Source organism: Aphis gossypii, chromosome 2 (genome assembly GCF_020184175.1).
Source record: "Aphis gossypii isolate Hap1 chromosome 2, ASM2018417v2, whole genome shotgun sequence".
Classification (NCBI taxonomy): domain Eukaryota; kingdom Metazoa; phylum Arthropoda; class Insecta; order Hemiptera; family Aphididae; genus Aphis; species Aphis gossypii.
Window position 1 is genome coordinate 25,695,417 of NC_065531.1, and position 17,181 is coordinate 25,712,597.

Below are 17,181 nucleotides of genomic sequence, written 5' to 3' on the forward strand. Positions count from 1 at the left end.
ATATGGAAATGGAAATGAAATATGAAAAGAAAATGGTCACTGTAGTAATAATTATCGATTGATGTGTCAAATTTGAATTCAATGATATATCATTGTATACAAAAAACGATTCTGCGTGAAGACAAACAGTCAGTTTATTAAATTATATTTATATCAATAAGCACCTACCAATACATTTCATGAAATGTTTTTTGATATTTCTATTCAAGTAATTTATTTTAAAATTAGTATCAAGTTAGATTGAATTGATTTAATTTTTGCCAAAAACATTTCATGCATTATAATTATTGTATAATTAATATTTAATTATTTTGATATTATATCATGTATATTTATAGGGAACATATTATCATATTGTTGTTAATTGTTGTTATTAAGTCAATATCTACTATACCTGCCTTACTACAGTATAAATACCGTAAAACAGTGTGAATTTGATTATATCTTAAAATTAGTCTATATACATTTTGAAAATTTCATTACGTAAAGTAAAATGCATAATATATATAAAAATCTTACGCCTTCACTCACCACGAATAATGCTTTTTAATTATAAAAATAAATAATTACATCGTTATTTTATAGTTGACGATTTCGTCCAAATTTGAAATTCAAATGTTTAGTTTTAGACTTGGGGGGGATATGACTTATTTTGGGGGGCCTCCCCCCTATTTGCACCTATGCGATTACATATATATTTATTATCATGTTTTCACATTTCACGCACTATTGAATGTACCTACTAAATTTATGCAAACACTTTTGTTCTATAATTTCATACTATAAAAAATAAATATCCATAAAAGCAACGTTCCATCAATCTAATATATATATATGATATATTAATGGAATCAAAAAAATTGATTTTGAAGAAATAACTTTTTTTTTAACAAAAAAGCCATTTGTAAACTTGGCTTAAACTTTTCCGGTTAGATGCTGACATTATTATTATACATTCCAAGTAATAAAAAGATAACAATATAGTAAAAACGTCATTATAAGGTAAATAATGTATTATATTATCAGATTCGTTATTGTTTTATGCAAAGCCGACAAGTGCGTTGCGTTTTTAAAATACCTATACAGTCACCAAGTCGGTTTTCCGGATCAAGTTTCATCTCTTGCCAGAGAGAACGAATACTATGCCAATCGCGGTGCGTTCAAACTTAATGTACCGTAAAATTCTGTACTTCCGAGTACTTACCGGCTACCTCTCTATTTATATTGCGGGTAAACATATCGCTATAACCTAACCAATGTGTGAGAAAATGTATATACATATTATATTATGAATTTGCATCAAAGAGAATATTAATCAAACTAATTGCTTGTATACACAACCAGCAAAATTGTTTGCACTCATTGCACTATAATATTAAGGGATTTCATAAAAAAAAATGGTAGTGGTCATGCTCGGTAAATCAATCAGTACCTATTTATTTTATAGTATTATACTAAACTTGATATTAATATATAGGCGTATAATATTGTACATTTTAGATTCTGAACGAAGTGATGAATATATTGATTTTACAATGATATGTGTGTGTTTTTTTTTTTTTGTATGTCTGTGTACAGCATAACTTGTTTAATAATCATAATTATTTAATTATTTACTATAATTACTAAATTAGTCTTGATTTTAAAATATCACCCTCATTAATGTACATATATTATATACCTAAGATATATATTATTTTCCAACAAATCACAAATGGTGTATTTACACAAAATTAATTTAAAATCGTTCATATGGTTTTAAAAAAAAAAAATGTATTTCCATTACAAAAACTATTAACATATATTGTTATTGCTATTATCAACTAGGTACATAGTTTTAAAAAAATATATACCTAATATTGTCGCATGATGGTATAAAAATGTAACACTCTTAATTCAACCTTCAGTAGTATAGTATACCTATTACAAAATCTACATTGAATAATAAATTCTAGTTTGAAATTATTTAATCTTTATAAGTTATAAAGTATATAAATTTTACACTACAATAATTATGCAGAGTATCATAACCGATGATAAGACTATGCCATCGTCCTCTGAGGCCTCAAGTCAATCGAAGACAAAACTACAAAAGTCTTAACACTTCTGCAACATTCATCGAGTTTGACGACCCAAAAGTTGTATGCAAGTTATTAAATTAAATTTTAATCGTGCAATCGTTACGACAGGTGCTTATACTTAGACAGATACCGAAAATAAATATTTATGTTTTGTTATTTTTTTTTTATTTTGGTATACCTACCAATTTATTGTACAAAACAATTTTTTTCACACGGATAAAAATGTTTGGTTTTTATGCATATCTGTTGATGGCTATTAGTATCTATTACCTATCTCAGTTTGTTTTAGTGCAATCTAAATCTAAATTATATAATAGCGATTACATATAATATATATACCACAAAGCCTAAAGACATATTATCTATCTAATACAAAGTAGGTACCTAAAATCAGAGTAAATAGTATAATATCGAAGTGTTTATGTCTATTGTCTAAACAGTAGATACTACATATATAGTTACATTTGGGAATAGTATTATTGTAATTTGTAGTACTGTAGTAGTATAATATAGTCTTACCTGTATAATATCCCCAAACTTTATGCGAATCCATTGGATATATTTTCATTAAGGACACATTAGAGGTAAACACAACTCATGCACACAAACGATCGCAATTCGCATGGAATTGCATCAGTTTATTTCCAGCTTTTCCGGTACAGCTGTATACAAGACAACAAGACATTATCATTGGGACGACGAATACAGAGAAGACAAGTTATTTGAAAACTCATCACTTGTGTAATTAATAATACAAAATTAAAAAGCTAAAACTCATTAAAAGTAATTTCAATTCTATATATAAGGTCTGTACAGTTAAATTGTGTAAGAAACTTACTATTATTTTCGTCGTTGCGAACAAACACCGTTCTTATACTTTTGTTTGTGATAACTGACAATAATATTTAATAATAAATCTTTTAAAATCTTTTTAATAAACATCACCATACTCCATAGGTACATCATTGGTTTTTGTGATTATGTTCGTGACTCAAACAAATTCAAATGTAGGTAGTAGGTCCTTACCTATACCATGTTTATGTATAACAAAATGTCTGTATACAGAAGTCACGTTTATGTTTATGTTTAATGTCAAACACATTATCGCGATTCGCAGATGGAAGTAAAATGTATACCATGCTAAAATTATTTAGTTATAATTTTTCTAATGTAACATTTTAATAAGTTTAAAAGTTTAAGTAAATAAGTTTATAGGTAACTAAAATTATTGTATACCTAGGTACCTACATATAAACTATTCCCGGTTTTAAACCTTACCTTATATAGGTAGTTTCCCTTCTGTATGCGGCTTTATATGTACATTATACGTTTAGACTATAGGTCCGAATTATTTTTATTTATTATAAGAATTTTAAGTTCTAGAGCAACGTTTCTCAACTTAAAGGTTGTTACCCCCTTGAAGATCGCCAACCAATTTTTTAATTATAGTTATTTAGTTAATTTCATTTACTTTATAGTTCCTTATAATAATAATGCTAATAATAATATTTCAAAAAAATTATCTTACAATATTTTCATACATTAATAATTGTCTATGTTATATATTCAACACTTTGCATTTAAATATAAGTTATTATTGTATAAACAAAAATTATTTTATTGAAATTTTGTTAGGTTCCAAGATTTTGGCAATTATTGTAAAATAAGTATTTTATACCTTGAAAAATGTTCAAAAATTTTTTTGAGAGGGCTAAGCACCCCCACGCATCCCCAATCATCGCCTATATACTATACTTATTATTATTTATCATATTATTGTTCTAGACTATTATGAATAATTAAGTACCATGGCCTATTACATATTTACATCAGTAAGTTACTACACCACGTCTCGTTGAGAAGTATCGTAAATCGGCACAATGGAAAGATAACAAATAATGGTTGTTAGTCCATGAACTTTGTTATCGCAAGAAGACGGCACGGTGATAATATACACGACGTCATGCATACTGCTTACTGTTCCGGGATTCAGGAAGAGTTGGACGTGCCGGCGGACATGACGAATTGACAGTTGTAGTGTAGATATCTCTATTATTTTTCAAATAGCTATTAATCTAGTTTTTAAGCGACCGTACCCAAAAATCGAAATGTTTAATTCCATATTGAAACAGTGTACGCTTTCGTGTACAAAACAGATCACTGTACCATTGCAATTTAGGTAAGTCGACATTATCTTTAGGCACAATGATAGCACCTAGTAATTGTTCATAAATTATTCGTGGTGCATTAATATTTAATTATTTAATTTTTTTGTTTTCCCAGATGTTTGTCTTTTAACACGGCCTCTCTTAAAGACAACAAAGAATTGGAAAATAATAATAATGAGGGATGGCTGAAAAAGTTACTGGTTCGACGAATAGAACCAACTAAAGAACAACATTCTCGCATGTTATCTGACAAAGAAGTAATATATGAATTACAAACTCACAATGTACGTCCCGATTCGACTGATAATTATATGAAAAACTAGTAAGGCATAATTTAAATGTCCATTATAAAACTGTTTTTTTTTTATTTTTATGTATTATGCTTATCTAACAATAATTATGTCTTTTTTTATTATTATTCTAGTGAACAGGTGGTCAAATTGTGTCAAAAAATACCCAACTTAAAGTATGAATTGATTGGCTCTTGGTCTGTACGTGTAGGTGATCTAGACCAATATGTACATTTATGGAAACATCAAGGTGGTTATGCAGAAATTGATAAAACCAATAATATTCTATTACAAAATCAAGTAAATTTTTTCTTTTGAAATTTAATTTTGATTAATTTTTTTTCGAATATATTCATGGTAATATTAATTATTTAAGGAATATGCAAAATTACGCAATCAATGTGGTCAATTTTTGCGTTCAAGGCATCTACAGTACTTGTTAGCTTTCAGCTTTTGGCCTTCTATTGAATTAAAATCTGGTTCCAACATATATGAGATTCGTAGTTATAGTTTGAAACCAGGTACAATGATTGAGTGGGGTAATAATTGGGCACGAGCAATCAATCACCGGCGTTCAAACGATGAACCATTTGCCGGTTTCTTCTCTCAAGTTGGTCGTCTCTACAATGTTCATCATTTTTGGTGTTAGTATTTTTGTTATAAATAATTGATGAAATAAAATACATTCTTAAATTTCTTTTAGGTTATAAAAATTTAGAAGTGCGTACACAAACTAGAGAAGCTGCTTGGATGTCCCCTGGGTGGGATGAATGTGTTGCATACACAGTTCCACTAATTAAAGAAATGCAATCTAAAATATTACATCCTACACCATTTTCCCCTACTCAGTAATGTGTTTTTTTTTTTTTTTTAATATGTTATTCTGAAAATATTTTATTTTGATGTCCTTACTATATTTCTTTTCTATTCATGTTATTGGATCATAATTTTAATTCCAATAAAATAATTTTTATTTATTATATTTTTCTTCTTTTATCTATTTTAGACATTGTTCTCTTATTATAATATCAAAACAACATATTCATTGAATACATTAACCTAATAGTTTCTTCAATGACTTAATAACAATAAAATGATAAAATATAAATATTGTATCGTAATGATCAAGTTCAAAACTAAATAATTCATTATTTTAAAGCATACAATTATTTTGGTTTTTATTAATTACCTATAGAATACAATTGAACAATAATACAGTTATAACTTATAAGTAACAGCTTAATTCTTTTGAATAAAAAAAGCTAATTTCACCTGAGGATACAACCAAAAAATGTATGTAAGTTCTCAATCATCATAACCTATTTATTTTAGTGTATAATTTATACTATATTTAACTAGCTTTAGTTAGCCTTCAGGATCATGCTCAGAATTGTCTCTTTTGAACTTTTTTGTTCAAGGCAGTTTTGAAATTTGCCAGTAGACCACATATCATTAAAAATATGTCCTGTCCACACACTAAAATATCTTAGTCCGCAGTCCTGTTGTTACTTTGGCTACTAATTAGGAGTTTAATACTATTAATACTAATACCTTTATTTCCATAATTATAATGTTTAAATATTATATTGATATTTTACACTATATGACAATATTTCAGACTCATTGCATATTCGCCTACAAAAGCTGAGTTACATATTTTTTTCTGTTTTTATCTAAGAGGTTTTAGCTTATAAAATAAATTTAGCAGTATAATATTATACTACATAGTACATGAAATATTAGGATACTACTATACAATTTAGCTAATTAACAATGATTAATTTTTATTGGTATATAATATAATACATAAAAATGTACATAAATAATCATGTTATTATATTTATTTAATTTATTTTTATTTTTAAATATTCAATAAAAACAACTATGATATTCACAATAATATAGAAAATAAGGAAAAATCCATCTAGTACACAATAGTTAAAGATTATTCTTAATAATTGTATTCCAATTATTTATGTTTATAGAAGTTAAATGGAATTGTGTGGTAACTGCATGTCTGCATATTGGCAATACCATTGATGCATATTTATTATGAATAACAGTACTTATAAACCATATTTAATTTTGTATAATGTATAGATGTGAGTGCTCAATTTTGTTTTATCTCTGACCTAATGCAAAATATCAATTTTTCTTTCAACCGAACCAGTTCAGTAGGTCAGAAAAAACAAATGGAATACTATTATCATCTTAATTATAAATATTAAATAGATCATAGTCATTGATTTAGACTATAAAATTCAAATTCAACAATAATAATAAATATATTACACATAATTAGTATCATACATAAATAGTTCATTTTTTTACGTTATGACTTAAATTTTCAACATTTGAAATCAATATCAAAATTCAAATTTTTATTTTTTTTTACTTCATTGGTATAAAATTTGATAAACATAAGATATTAAGTTGCCTTGGTTTTTGGATATTTGTATTTAATTTTTTTAGATTAGCCGACTTTACAAATTGTAAGCTAATTAAATATGATCAAAATTGGTTAAAACAAAATCATAATTTATTTCAGTATTACATTTTGGAATTTTAATTTTTAATTACAAAATTACAACAATTAAATAATTATTTGGAAGATAAAAACTGTACAAAAAAATAAATAAACAACAATAATTGCCAATAAAGAGAAATAATAAAACTGTTATAGTAATTAAATTATCACAGTCATGAACTACTTAAATGCATAAATAAATAAAAACTACCTAATATTATTCTATGGTTATAACTTATAAGTCAAAAGTTAATCAGCAGAAATGGTAGTAAAGGTGTTTACTCTAGTATATCTAGAAAATTTCATATATAGTTTTCTGAACCAAATGTACTGAGAATCATGTGCTTGCATTGCTTTCTGAAACACAAACATGAAAAAATAAAAAACATACAGTTGTAAATAAAAAATAATTACTACTTACTGTAACACAATTTTGTTCTGTTGTTGAAATAGTACATTTAAAGTCTGAGGTGTTATTGAATAACACATCAATACATTTGACATATTTCCGTAAAGTGTTGACTGAATCCAGTGAATATAAATGGCAGTCTAAATTGTAAACATCTAATTAATGGTTTACTATTAATTATTAAATTATATTATTCTTACAACTTGGAAGTAATTTGTTGTAAACCAAATGGAATAATGCTAAGTATATTGATATATGATTTCGATGACCACTAACACCATAACTGTCAAATGTCAAAACAGTATCGATTTCTAATTGTTCTACATGCTCAGCAATCTTATCAGACAGTAAAATTGTGTCCCAGTCCACTCGTGGGTTGTCCGGAAGCAAAGTATTCCTGAAATCAATCACTTCAATAACAAAAATATCTGAGGATGGTTAGTACCAATAACACCAGTAATAATTTACTTGCACAACAGTATATTTCCCTCTTCAATGCCCAATATCTTGCAGCTATCGTACAGTTCAGCTTTGCGCTGTGATCCCTTACCTTCATAGTCACCTGAAATGTATTATTGACAATCTATTGAGAACTGATATTAGGTTTTATCGCCACCACCGCCTTATTAGTTATTACCAACGGACAGACACATCAAGAAAAGGTGTACATCTTTCATTTTTGACAGCTTCTGTATGACTGGACCAAAAAACATACATTCATCATCGGGATGTGCTGTGATCAATAACACCCTGTGCGGTGTGTTCTCTAACTCGAGCATCTTCTGCCTGCGAGACGCTCGCATACACGTCCAGACGTATCCAACGACGAGAACCGATGCTGTCATGAACATAGCCGAACTCAGGTCTATGACTTCGAAAATGTTTTGATGAAATATTTTGTACAACATTGTATTCTTAGACGGTTAATAGGATCGATATGTTGATGTTCAATAATACTTAATACTGTTTACTATAATTATTAAATACTATGCCGACTTTAAAGCAAGGGGGAATAGGTATGTACAAATAATTTCAAAGTCCCATGTTCGTTGATCAATAATGACAATTGACAATGAGCAGATTAGCAAAAGCAAAATTGAAAATATCAAATATTCAGAGAGTGACGTTCTAAAATTCTAAAAATCTAAGCATCTACGAGTTTAGTGGTCTACAATACTATAATCAGTAATCTAGTACGCTAACGCCATCAATAATATTATTATCTTATCATTGACATTTCTGTCAGTTTACGTTAAATAAATACGATTTATAAAAACGGAGTTGTACGGCCTGTTGGTCTAGGGGTATGATTCTCGCTTCGGGTGCGAGAGGTCCCGGGTTCAAATCCCGGACAGGCCCTTAAATTTTTTAGCTTTTATTGCGTTCACCCCGTTGAAAAACGAAGTGGAAAGTATGTTTTAATCCCCCTAAGTTAGGTAGATAACCATGGTCTTGTGTTATTTAAATCAGACTGACGTTTTGTGAGCTAAATTAATTGACGACACACTGTAGTTTTTATAATTTTTACATTTTAGTTATTAAAAATATTTTGTTAGATACCACTTAACCAACCATTAGAATATTAGTTTCTAACTTAAACGAAAATTCAAAACTCAAATTTCTCAACGCAACTAACTACTTGTAAATATAATTTCAAAACAATATATATAATAAAAGCGACATTTATAAAGTGATATACTGATATTATAAGAACATAAATAATAATATTTCTTCTATACATACTGTTTTACGAGTTATTTTCAAGTATTCGGTCAACCAATGAACGTGGCCTACTATAGTAAAAATTACAGTATAATATATTGCATTACTGCCTACCTACATTTTATATAAAAAAAAGAAATAGTCTATTTTATTTTAATTTATTAAAAATGAAATATTGTGTATGCGTTTTATTTATTAATAAATAAAAAAATGTGTAAAAAAACCTATACATTTTAAGAATGAAAAAAAAACTGTTAACTAAATTAATAAACTAATCTACTGTTCAGACTATTCTGTTCTATATACACTACAAACGAATCTAAACCATCTAAATTATTTTTATGCTGAAAATAAACTCTCACCACGACACCGCTCGCTTATGATCGTGTAGATTACCTTTAATTATTAGTCTTATCGTTGATTGGCATTAGGAAATACAAAGATAAAATATATTATATGGTATAAAATACCAAAGCGAATATTTTATCCATGATCAAAAATCGAAAATTGCTAATTATTCATGAATAGTTTAAATTGAAATAAAATATTTTCATAAATTGTATTATGTACAGAAAATGATCATGTAACTATTTGGTTCTCACTTTCCGGTAATGTAGGTACAAGGCTCAAAAGTGCCCTAGAGATTTACTCAAATAAAAAAAATAAATAAATAATAGGTAATACCTATAAGTATCTACCGTACCTAAAAAGTAAAAAGTAACTGGTCGGGGAGGACTGCTAAGTGCCTGCCCTCAAACTCTACCTCTTGTTAACAATCTTGTACCAAAATTACTTATTGTACTAATTGTATTGTATGGATTGCAAATAAAATGTTAAAAAAAAACTAATTGGTGAAAATTTCATGTTTCTACGGTTATTGTTATGGAATATAATAGAACGGTAACGGTATTTAAATATTTAATGGATCAACATTCAACATTGATGAAGAAGCCTGAACTACTGAAGTCATAACCGAGGAATACATCTGTGGTGAAATTCAGTAAACGGCAAAAAAAGAATATGGGTGATGAATGATGAATGACGATAATAGCGAAAAGGAACCCGATGACTGATGAGAAACCACCATCAACAAAATAGATGTTAAAAATAGTAAAAACATTTCTACGCAGAGGGATTGAGCAAATAAGAAATAGGAAATTATTACGAAATTGATTTTAATTTTTAATCAAAGAATTAATTAGGTACCTAGGTTATTAGGTAAAATATTTTGCCACTGTCTACTTTATTTTCAATTAAGCAAAAGTTTTCTATTAAATACCCATACATTATTTTATTATAATACATTATATTACAATTACATATAATAGCTGAAATATCAATAAATAATTTTTAAGTAAATAAGTATTTTTTTTTATTATTTTAATCATTCGCCTAAAAAGCCATATCCAAAATTTTTTCTTGGCGGAGTCAGATGTCCAAAACTTGTATATTGTAATTTTATTAAATTTAAGTTTTGATAGTTTTATGAATTAACGTTTCGCTAGTTAAATCAACAATATAGTAATATACAAAACATATTATTTTGAAATAATATAACGTACCTTTGGAAGTTTAGAAAAATAATTGAACATGACGTACTGTAACATTTTTGTTTTTTCGTTTATTATCCATCATGATGAATTTAGAAAAACGATTCTAGGCGTTTGTCACAAGTCTTACAGACGACGGTATGTCATAATAATATTTATGACTTACACAATTAATTTAATATTGTTGTTAATCGTCGCCGACCGGCATCGATAGCGATCGTTGTCCATCAGTAACAAACAGTCTATTATTATTATTAGGCACTATAAAAATATTTTAATATATTATTATGAGTTATAAAACAGTGATAATGTGAATACAATTAATAGTGAATTTAATTGGAGTTTAAATCATTTATGACTCAAAATATTTGTGTTGGTATTAAAAATAATTATTTTAAAAATTTGCAAAATATTGAAGAGATTTCGGGGAGGTGGTCCAGATTCCTAGGACCTCTCCTCAGATACGGTTTTGTTCGCCTCCTTGACTCATTCGATTAATGAACTCAAATGGTCTGATTTCAAAGTGAACCCAATAAGTGGCGACCACTGCATTATTATCTTTATTTATACATAGTTTTAATAATTACCCATTTATTGGTTTTATCTATAGTCATAAACATTAAAAATAAATTTATTAATTGTCAATGAAACAATAATATTAACTTATTTAAAATTTATGTTATTTTCTAACTACTTACCTATTTAAATTTTAAATGGGAGCTCACTGCCCACACGAACATGTTCAGTGATGAGAGATGAGGAGACCTATTTTAAAGATAAAATAAAAATAAAAATATGTTACTGAAGAATTCTTTTTAAAATAATGACTGATCGCATCCAGTACTTCAGTGTAACGAAAACAAGACATTAGACAATATTATACACATTGTAGGTATGTGCAGTGGCATAGCCAGGGTGGGGGCAATAAACGGCAAGAGAGCTCTAACAATAATACAAATTAAATTAATATAGCAAATGCTAATCGACAACTGCTTAGCCTTTAAAGATTCGCCAGACGTGTGACATAAAATCATAACAAGAATTGAATACTATCTGCGAACTGTTGAAAGAGTTTTGGAAAAATAAAGTAAAAATAAAAAAAATGAAAAATTCGCAAAAAGTTTTACGGGCCTGTCCGGGATTTGAACCCGGGACCTCTCGCACCCGAAGCGAAAATCATACCCCTAGACCAACAGGCCGTGTTATTGTAGTTGTTGAAACTTTCTCTTTTAGGTTAGACAAGAACAGAGTAGCATGAGTCCATTTTCTCATCAAACGTAACAGTGACCGCCACATCGCAGTGGCGTTCTCAGGAATTTTCAATGGGGGGAGCTCTGAAAATTTACTAAAATACGAAAGTGAGGGGGAGGCTCTGCATACCCCCCGTAATCATAATAATTAGTGTAATTAAATATTAATTATAACAATTATAAATAGCATTAAAATAAGCGAAATATTTTGAAAATTAAATAATGTAAAGAAAATGTCAATCTAAATAACTGGTGAAATTTTCAAGTGTCAACGAATTATACTTTTTGAATAATAACAAATATTTAAAATCGTTATAGTTACGCGATTTCCTTAAAATTTTAAATTCAAACGTTTATAAAATTTTTCCTATAATGATGTTTAGAGTTTTCACTATAGCTATTTGAAGGAAAACTTATGGAAAACTGAGTGTTGAATTTTTTAACCTTAATACTTAACCTTTCGTATACAACATTTTTTATGATTTTTCAACTACAAAATGACTTGCTAATTTTCGCGTTTTTGACATATAGGTATTTGTATTTTATAAAAATATGAACTATAAACGCTTATAAAATAATTGTGACTAACGATTTTTGATGTTTTGGAACTACAATAATAAATAGTCATAAGTAGCAAGGGTTTGTGGATTTGAAGGCAAAAGCCTTTATTTTAATAATTATAATGGAAAAATAATTTTTATACAAAAATCTGTTTCTTTTAATTTTTAAGACGATGGATGTATCTATTTTGTTTTTGTCTTTAATTCTTTTAAATGCCTTTTGTACTTGTAAATGCATTTTTTGTGTTTAATTTTCAGTAGATTTAATAATTTTATACATAGCTTACGTATTATCGGTACAAATGGACTTTATTCTTTGCAATATTTATCGATATCGCTGAAAACTCTATCCATTTTCGTCTTATCGAGTATTTGGTATGGCCTAAACCGTACTACCTATGTAAAGATTAAAGATATGTTCATAATGCGTAGATTCAAGATTTTTCGTCAATCTGCATTCGTTGAATTATTTTAATTTTAATATTTACTAGTTAGTACTTATATTTAATTTTGTGGTATATTTTTGTATTGCTTTTATACATAAATTAAATGCCTCTTTGTACATTTAAAATTTTTTTATTATTAATTATATTGCCTTCAAATCCGAACCCTAGTCATAAGGAACCTCGTATAAAATTTTCAAGTTTCTTTAGACACTCAAATTTTTTTATCGACACTTCAAAAAAAATTCTCAGAAAAATCGAAAATTTCAGTTGTCTATACTCTATAATTACATAAAAAAAAAGTCAAATATTTTGAAAATTTTACTGTATATAGATAACACTAATATAAAGATTTGGTGAACTTTTCAAGTATTTACAATGATTAGTTTTTGAGTTACAACCATATAAAAAAATCGATTAGGTCGAAAACTGGTTTTGCGTAAAAATTCCCGTTTTCATCACTTTTTTTTTGTTTTTCTTGATATTTTACTTAGGACCTCTATGCACCAAGGATATTCACTTTGCCATCAGAAACCACCCCCGAATAAGTTTGAAATTGAAGCATTATTTCTACAAGTTATGCTATACACAGACACAAAAAAACACACACACATTATCGTAAAATCAATACATTCATCACTATTCGTTCAGAATCTAAAAAAATATGGCAATGAACCGGGGGCCGGGGGCCCACCGTGAGTACGCCACTGACTGTATGGTTGAGAATGCCTCAACTAAACAGTTCGTGATCTCGTCTTGACCATAAAAAAAGCATAACCATTTTCCAGGTTTTAAGATTAAGAAATACCACCAATATGATATATATATTTTTATTTCGATTTTAGCTCGTCTAAAAAAATCTGATATTAATTAACGCATTAGTCACCAGTAACATTTAAATGGTTGAACAAATTAATAATATATAGTTGATATCCACATACCTAAAAAGGTTTCACTCATCACTAAGTTTGAGGACTTCTAGTGCTTAAAAATCTAAAAATTTGTATGCACTAAAAATGAAAAAATATGCTCAAAAAAAATATTTTATTTTATTATTTTGTTTTCTTATAATATTTATACAGAGAATCACTAAATTTCGACACACAACTTTTTAAACGAAAAGCCAATGTTGATTTTTCCTTTGGGATATTTAAAAATTAAAAAAAAAAATATTACTAAAAATTTTGAAATAAACGAAATTACTACGCGATGAAAATATTTCATGCAGTGCGCGCAATGATATAACGAGGTATAGCAATGATATTATAACGCGCCAAAACTGACCGACACGGGACAACTAAAGTTTACTTATCACTTTCTATCAGCATTTCGGTTTTATTGGTTTATCAGTCATGGGTCAGATAGTAAATTATTATCTAATCTACAATGAAAATATTATTTTTAAATGGAAAATTTACCATTTTGTTATTTTTTGTCTAAGATAATTAATTAAGATCTTATTTCGAAAATTGCCAAATATGTTTTTAATTTTTCTAATATACTCAAAGGTATGCATTTATATGCAATAATGACAAAACATGCTAAAGTATGCAAAATAAAATTTAAAATTTGATCTCCTAGTGTTATGAAACACAATTGTTGATCAGTAGAATTTTTCTATGATCTTTCAAAAGAAACATGAAAAAACTAGAATACCTCAATCTTAGTCATCACTAAAGACCGGATTTAGTTGCACTAAAGATATGTCAAAATTGCAATGAAAATAAAACTAATTGCATAATAAAATCATCTATTTGCTTCAAAAAAAGTACAAATTGCATTATAAAATGTATTCTTAAAATATTACAAAATGTATGAATGCATAATTACTATTTATATTCTTACAAACATGATAGACACTTACAAATTATAAAATAAAAAAGTTTTTGAAAGTATTTAATAATTAAAATATATTATTTTTCTGAATTAAAATTTATAATTAAGTACATTTCTAAATTGTGTTCCTTAAAATTATATCGTCGGTTACTTAAGATATATTTATACAAAGAAAATGATCTTTCAACATCCAAACTGGTTATTGGCGCATATTTAAAACAATTCAAATATGTAGACTATTTTAAAAACTATAATCGTAACGGGTAATAAACTATTATTATCGATATCATTAAGTCCATATCGACACGTATATCTATACTTTTATTACACCTTTTATACTTTTTAGATCAAATAATAATAATAATGAAATTCCACAATAATTTTATTATTTTTATATTATAAAATTAGTTAAGAAATATTGATTTGTACATTTAATAACGTAAAATATAGAAAATTGCATCATAAAATTAAATAGAAAGACTGCAATTAATACAAATCATGTCAGATTTGATTTATCTTAAATGCAAAAAAAGTTTTAATATCAATTGAATCCGATCTTTACTCATCAATCATATAGAAAATTATAATATATTATATTAAATTAGGTAGGTAGGTACATAATTATCATAAAAAAGTAATCTTTATTTATTATATTAAATATTACATTGATAATTGTGAAACATAATAATTAATTTAATATTGTATTAAATTCACATTTCTGGGGTCACATAAAAACACATTTGAAAGTCCATAATGTTTTTAGGAGTCATATACTCATGTATAACAAGAGCAACTACGCATAGATTATAATATCTAATGTGTGTCACTATGCTGTAGCTGTATCTTTCTTAAAATACAGTGAATTCCGCCAGTGGTGTATTTACGGGGATGAGGGAGATAAATCTCCCCTTTAATAAATAAATGTTTCATTATTTAATATGTTATATATATCCCAACAAAAACACTCACGCCAAACTCCGTGTAAAAAAACGCTCAGTATAAAAAAAATCCACCTCAAAAAGTTGTGATATCATTTTATAGCTATGTATTTAAACTATATAGGAATAGATATATTATTATAATTTATGTTAAAATTCATTGCTTATAAATTGAACTTAGCTGGTGACATTATTTAAAACTCATGAGAATTCATTTCGTATTGAGTATACATGTTATCTTTGAAAATGAGTGATACTAATTAAGTGTTATAATTTTAAAGTCACCAGCTAAGTTCAATTTATAAGCAATGAATTTTAACATAAATTATAATAATATATCTATTCCTATATAGTTTAAATACATAGCTATAAAATGATATCACAACTTTTTGAGGTGGATTTTTTTTATACTGAGCGTTTTTTTACACGGAGTTTGGCGTGAGTGTTTTTGTTGGGATATCACTAATTTTTTTTATGTTATTATTATTATTATTATTATTGTTGTTGTTGTAATCATTATTATTAAATATTATAATGTCATATATGTATTAGTATATATCAAACATTTAAGTTTTTAATTATTTTTTTCCTGAAAACACCGCCACCGCAAGCGCTGTGACAAAGCACACGCGTACGGTAAGTGTGTGTGTGAGCTCCTCAGTGGGTGGGGAACTTCATGCGGGCCGCAGGGAATATTATCGAATAACATTTTCTTTTTTTGCCATAAAAATTCATAATACATTTGGCTATAACTCCATTTATAATGTTCAGATCGGATTAAAAAGTGCAGCATGCACTTCTACGGAACATTTCCAATAAGATTGGTGCATTGTCAAACTAAATTATTGTACAAGAAATTAGGTATGCATTGTCAACTATTTTTTTTCGTGATTTCAGATACTTCCTGTAATTATACCCGGCAGTTGTCGCGCGTTGTGATTGCCGATGCGTTCATTTTAAGGCGTTTTTTTTTTATACTTAGCGCGACCCTGCCGGGTCGTTGGATTTAAAATAATATTATCATATATTTTTGTTATATAATATGTACCTAATAATATTTCTGGTCATAACTCATAAGCATATTTAATTAATATTAACGACAATGTACAATTAACGGTATAAAATGTTTGAATGTAGTGTTATACTTTTATCTGATATATATTCATTATTCATAGAGTAAAGAATATATAGGTAATAGGTATATATTATTAGCGCGTAGCTAGAAATCTCTAAGGGAGGGAGGGGGGTGTTATTTAAAATTATACACACAAAATTGATTACTTTACGTATATTTAAAATTTTCACATATGACATATATCATATAGGTATTGATTTAAGATAAATCATGCTTATGATGCATCTTTATCCTGATAAAACATATTAATTATACCACGGATGAGGGGGGGG

General features: G+C 27.4%; 2 protein-coding genes and 2 non-coding genes across 5 annotated transcripts; 2 read left to right on the top strand and 2 right to left on the bottom strand.

Annotated features, from left to right (window-relative positions):
* The first annotated feature begins 4,041 nt into the window (after nt 1–4,041).
* LOC114128656 (protein NipSnap) lies at nt 4,042–5,521 on the top strand. The gene is made up of 5 exons (XM_027993224.2): nt 4,042–4,260; nt 4,365–4,571; nt 4,674–4,839; nt 4,916–5,183; nt 5,243–5,521. Exons 1-5 carry the CDS (start codon nt 4,190–4,192, stop codon nt 5,389–5,391), a joined length of 861 nt encoding a protein of 286 aa, XP_027849025.1. The 5' UTR covers nt 4,042–4,189; the 3' UTR covers nt 5,392–5,521.
* Nucleotides 5,522–7,056: 1,535 nt separating this feature from the next.
* On the bottom strand, nt 7,057–8,681 carry LOC114128690 (N-acetylglucosaminyl-phosphatidylinositol de-N-acetylase). Of its 2 annotated transcripts, none has more exons than XM_027993267.2 (5): nt 8,113–8,681; nt 7,944–8,037; nt 7,676–7,872; nt 7,488–7,630; nt 7,057–7,423 (listed from the first exon to the last, which is right to left on the bottom strand). In XM_027993267.2, exons 1-5 carry the CDS (start codon nt 8,381–8,383, stop codon nt 7,316–7,318), a joined length of 813 nt encoding a protein of 270 aa, XP_027849068.1. In that variant the 5' UTR covers nt 8,384–8,681; the 3' UTR covers nt 7,057–7,315. The 2 variants fall into 2 exon arrangements, with proteins under 2 accessions (XP_027849068.1, XP_027849069.1); XM_027993268.2 differs by having other exon boundaries at nt 7,488–7,615; nt 8,113–8,678.
* An 81-nt stretch (nt 8,682–8,762) lies between these two features.
* On the top strand, nt 8,763–8,834 carry Trnap-cgg (transfer RNA proline (anticodon CGG)). The gene has a single exon. It is a non-coding gene; the product is annotated as a tRNA-Pro (tRNA).
* A 3,040-nt stretch (nt 8,835–11,874) lies between these two features.
* On the bottom strand, nt 11,875–11,946 carry Trnap-cgg (transfer RNA proline (anticodon CGG)). The gene has a single exon. It is a non-coding gene; the product is annotated as a tRNA-Pro (tRNA).
* Between the last annotated feature and the right edge of the window lie 5,235 nt (nt 11,947–17,181).

Bases quoted from the DNA above. Each gene is read 5' to 3' on its own strand.
- LOC114128656 (XM_027993224.2), top strand. From the start codon at position 4,190: ATGTTTAATTCCATATTGAAACAGTGTACGCTTTCGTGTACAAAACAG. The intron at 4,261-4,364 runs GTAAGTCGACAT...TTGTTTTCCCAG, and splicing joins ACTGTACCATTGCAATTTAG to ATGTTTGTCTTTTAACACGG. The intron at 4,840-4,915 runs GTAAATTTTTTC...TAATTATTTAAG, and splicing joins ATATTCTATTACAAAATCAA to GAATATGCAAAATTACGCAA.
- LOC114128690 (XM_027993267.2), bottom strand. From the start codon at position 8,383: ATGTTGTACAAAATATTTCATCAAAACATTTTCGAAGTCATAGACCTG. The intron at 8,038-8,112 runs GTAATAACTAAT...AATACATTTCAG, and splicing joins CTTGATGTGTCTGTCCGTTG to GTGACTATGAAGGTAAGGGA. The intron at 7,631-7,675 runs GTAAGAATAATA...ACCATTAATTAG, and splicing joins CAACAAATTACTTCCAAGTT to ATGTTTACAATTTAGACTGC.